The sequence below is a fragment of the Parasteatoda tepidariorum genome, chromosome 9 (assembly GCF_043381705.1).
Source record: "Parasteatoda tepidariorum isolate YZ-2023 chromosome 9, CAS_Ptep_4.0, whole genome shotgun sequence".
In the NCBI taxonomy this organism is placed as follows: Eukaryota; Metazoa; Arthropoda; class Arachnida; order Araneae; family Theridiidae; genus Parasteatoda; species Parasteatoda tepidariorum.
This window is the reverse complement of record NC_092212.1, coordinates 63947601-63951842: the sequence shown is the minus strand read 5'-3', so window position 1 is coordinate 63951842 and position 4242 is coordinate 63947601. Positions and strand designations below refer to the sequence as shown.

Genomic DNA, 4242 nt, shown 5'->3' with positions numbered 1-4242 from the left:
AAGTACTACATAAATTAAGAACTCAATGTAATAAATTAAATTATCATGAGATTTTTCTTAAATACAGAAGCAATTTTTATTAATATTGATCTTAATTACAAATTTAAAAGAGTTAGATTTACTGATAAATGCAATATATATAAAGAAATGATTTAGCATAAAGAATTTTTTGGGTGTTTAATTAGAAAACTTATATACATTTTTAAATATTAATATTTAAATATAATAAAATATAATAATTTAACAATTATTTAAAATTATTCCTATCAAAGTTGATTTAAAAAATAATTTAAGGTAACATTAAATAATTAGTAATTTAAATTAAGCTGCTAACATTTTTTTTTTTTTTAAATCAATGATTTTTTTGAAAAGTTATGTATATTTCTACAATTGAATAGCTTCCAAATCTGATTTTATACTCAATTCAATTTGAGATAAAATTATTTCTTAAACAATTTTTTTTTTAGTTGAAAGACCGAAGTTTTAATTTAAATTTTAAAAAAAAGATACATTATACATTTCATTGTAACAATTTGCAGCAATAAACAATTACCAATTTGAAATCAATAATATTTATTTAACTTACCTTTAATATGAATCCTCTGGAATAGAAAGTTTTTTTTTTATATATAAAATTTAATTTGCAGCAAGCTCACCGTTGGTAATTAGATTACTTAAAACTTTACCCTAAAAACAAAAATCATTTAGCTTAAATAATAATAAATAAATTACTTAACACAAATTATGAGTCAAGTATTTATGCTGCATGTACTTTTTATTAAGTCACTGTACAAAACTTCTATATCACATCACTGTACAGACATAAAATAACTTTTTACAAATTTTTGTACAGGATGACTTGTACAGATGACAGCCAGCTGAATGAAAACCCAGAAGAGAAGATAGAAATTGTAAAACCCTACAGTAGTTTAATGCAATGGCAATAAAAATAATAAACAGCAATAGAGAATGATCTTAAAGATTCTTGGTGAGGTATTTAAGAGATTTTGACAAAATAATTCATAATTAAAAATGCAATAAAATAATCGTGAAATATTAAAACCAACTGTTTACAAAAATTAATTTAAAAGATTTAGGATAGATTTAATTACAATGATTTTTTTAAAATAATAATTTAATGGATTAAAATCATTAGGTCTCTTAAAATAATAATGACATAAATTAAAAAAAATATGGTTTTTAAAAAATTATAATCATTTTACTGACTTGACAAATTTTTTTTTAGATTTCAATAAAAATTATAATTTTAATGACTTAGTAAATCTCAAGATTAAATTTTTTTAAAAAATAAAATCTTTTTTAATGACTTAATAAATCTTTAAGATTTCATTTTTTAAAGAAAATCATTTAAATGACTTAATAAATCTTAAAGATTTCATTTAAAAAATCATTTTAAAGACTTAATAAATCTTGATTTCATTTTAAAAAAATCATTTTTAAAGACTTAATAAATCTAAAAGATTTCATTTTTTAAAAAAAAAACAATCTTTAAAAAAATAATAATAATCATCTGATCTTATAAAACTTGTTGATCAACAAACTGTGTACACAACATCTTAATAATAAATGACATCGTAAAAATGCTAATTCTTCTTGGATGTTTTTTTTAATATATATATATATTTAAAATTGTACTGTAAATATTCAACAATTAAATATATTACAATGCCTTTAAAAATAGGACTTAGTAAAATTTTTTTACCATCCAAGAAGATAATGAGTAGTGGCACAGCGAAAATCATTCATTATGAAGAGGGCGTATACACACTCATGCATAATAGGATAAAAATACATAATTTAAATGACATAAATTATAATCAATTTTGATAAATGTGCAATAGCTAGCTATTGGACTCAAGAGTCGTAATAAACCATAATAAGCTATAACTACATATTTAACAAAAAGAACATTAGGAATTTTTTTTTCTCTTTACATAATATGACATATAATATTTGTGCAGCATGTCATATCAATTTATTAGGAAGACTAGCAGAAATATTTTATACCGAGAAAGCATAAAATTGATAATAATAACCGGGTTCATGCAAATAATTTTTTTTTTTACAAATTTTACTAATTAGGAAATAAAGTCTTAAATGAAACTAATGAACAATGAATTAAAATACATTGTCGCTCAACAACAAATAATAATGACAGCGAAGAATAAGATTTAAACATTATGGATAAAGCATATAAGTGAGGAGAGAAGGAAAAAAAAAATTAAAAATGGCCTGATTTGACATTTAAATTTCTTTATACAAATAAGCTCAACTCCTTAACATCACACAGAGAGCTTTTGTATTTTTATTTTTGATGCAGGTAGGTGGGCATGTATTGATCACAGAAATTGCTTTATAACATCACGCCATTTTCTCACTACTGTAGTTCTAAAATAGTCCAAAATATAAAATTTCGGACGGTAATAATTAAAAAAAATAAACAAAAACAAGTCAATTCTAGTCCTTTTCTAGGTAACCATGGAGTTGGCGGTCGATATAATGCAGAGGGTAAACTTTAGTAATTTACGGTAAGCCAACGGTAAATTTATGGAATCATTAATATGACCGGTGGTCCCGAAAAAAACAAAAAATTCCCCATTTAAAAAAAATCTGAAAAATACACAAATAATGAAATCTACTTACAACAATGATTGCTTGCAATATTTAAATTTTAAGATATATAATACATGAATAATATTTTTACCTTTTTTTTTAATCCATTTTTTTTTAAATACTCCAAATAAAGTAGAGGAAAAATAAAAATAAGATCACATTTTTTTGCATTCGCAGAGAGAACGCCTAGTATTTTGGCTGGAGATATACGTGTGGACATTTAAAACCCATTTTTTTTAATAATTTTTTTTTTTTCATTTTTTAATATTCGGAATTTTAAAAAAAATTCCGATTCTCCATTTTTTTTTAAAAAAAAAACTATTTTTTAGCCTGAGACGTAAGCTGCGAATTGTTCCATGCCACGATTACGGGAATCTGACACGAAACTATCCCAATAGTTGGTTCCACGAGCACTTTCCTTACAACCAGGGTACCTCATTGAGATCGGAGAGTACTGATGGTCGGTACTAGGGCTGTACTGGTTGTTGTACCTGGTGACATCGGGAGAGAACTGGTTCTTTGTTCCGTCGTACAGTACACATATGCTTCCGTTCTCACCAATTCTATAGGAAACTTCCAGAGGATCAATCCACATCGTAAGCTCGTTAGGTAGTAGCTTACGTAGGTCGGCTTCGTTAAAACCACACACGTCACCAGCTTTTGCGATTAGAGGGTCCATTTTGTGATTAATCCGAAGACAACGATATCCTGAGCCTTTGCACGGTTTTTCTGGGAACCAATGATGTTGATAATGGTGCCTGAGTAGATCTTCAAGAGTTCTACGAAACATTTCCACTCGCGCGATTTTGATGTGGCGATTTTCCAATCGCAGGAGATTTGCTAGGAAAGTCGATGCACTTTCGATTTCCATTTTTGAAATTGGTTAAAAGTCAAAAAATCACTATAATATAAACCACTCCACAGTTGCAGATTCTGGGAATCCGTGATTTGAAATGTGTTTGACTAGGCCGATTAATTTAATAATAATAAATCAAATATGGCGTCGAGTTGTATTTTTTTGATGTGGCACTTTTTGACTATGATGAATTTTGGTCGATGGGAATTAAAATAAAAATCCTAGAGATGTTTGGATACAAAAAGCTATGTTATCACAGAATTTGTCCACAGATGTTAAAAACACACTCCGGATGTTAAACCTTTTTCAGCTAGGGGACTGCTTGCCCCGCTTTCGAACTACTCCACAATGCGACTTGTTCAAACGAACGCTTGGTTGACAACTAACTTTATATTCAAGATTCGTTTGGCTCCTATCACGAAATTCAACGACGTCAACAAGAGCGTGACGTCAGATGATGGCCAATAGGAGAACGAGGCTACGCTACCCTTATCCCTCCAACTGACGCTGATTGGTTGGGGAGAGAAAAATACATTAGTGGTGTGACTGCTACAACTGTGCAATGATCTGTATAGATCAGCTGTGTAACTAAAAGGTTTGTTTAGGTACCGAGAGCGGTTGAAACTGGTTCTCGCTTTTTCATTTCTCGCGGAATCTCAATTAAAAATAATAATCATATATACTGGTGGAAAGGTTATTTCCGTTTATATTTTTTGTGCGATCATCTGGAATTACGAATGGATTTAATAACA

The 4242-nt window shown here is 27.8% G+C and overlaps 1 protein-coding gene across 1 annotated transcript; it reads right to left on the bottom strand.

Moving 5' to 3' along the window:
- Nucleotides 1-756: 756 nt before the first annotated feature.
- LOC107443778 (protein BTG2) lies at nt 757-3987 on the bottom strand. The gene has a single exon (XM_016057748.3). The coding sequence runs from the start codon at nt 3503-3505 to the stop codon at nt 2960-2962; it is 546 nt and encodes a 181-aa protein (XP_015913234.2). The 5' UTR covers nt 3506-3987; the 3' UTR covers nt 757-2959.
- Between the last annotated feature and the right edge of the window lie 255 nt (nt 3988-4242).

Excerpts from the sequence above, each read along its gene's own strand:
- LOC107443778 (XM_016057748.3), bottom strand. The coding sequence starts at position 3,505 with ATGGAAATCGAAAGTGCATCGACTTTCCTAGCAAATCTCCTGCGATTG.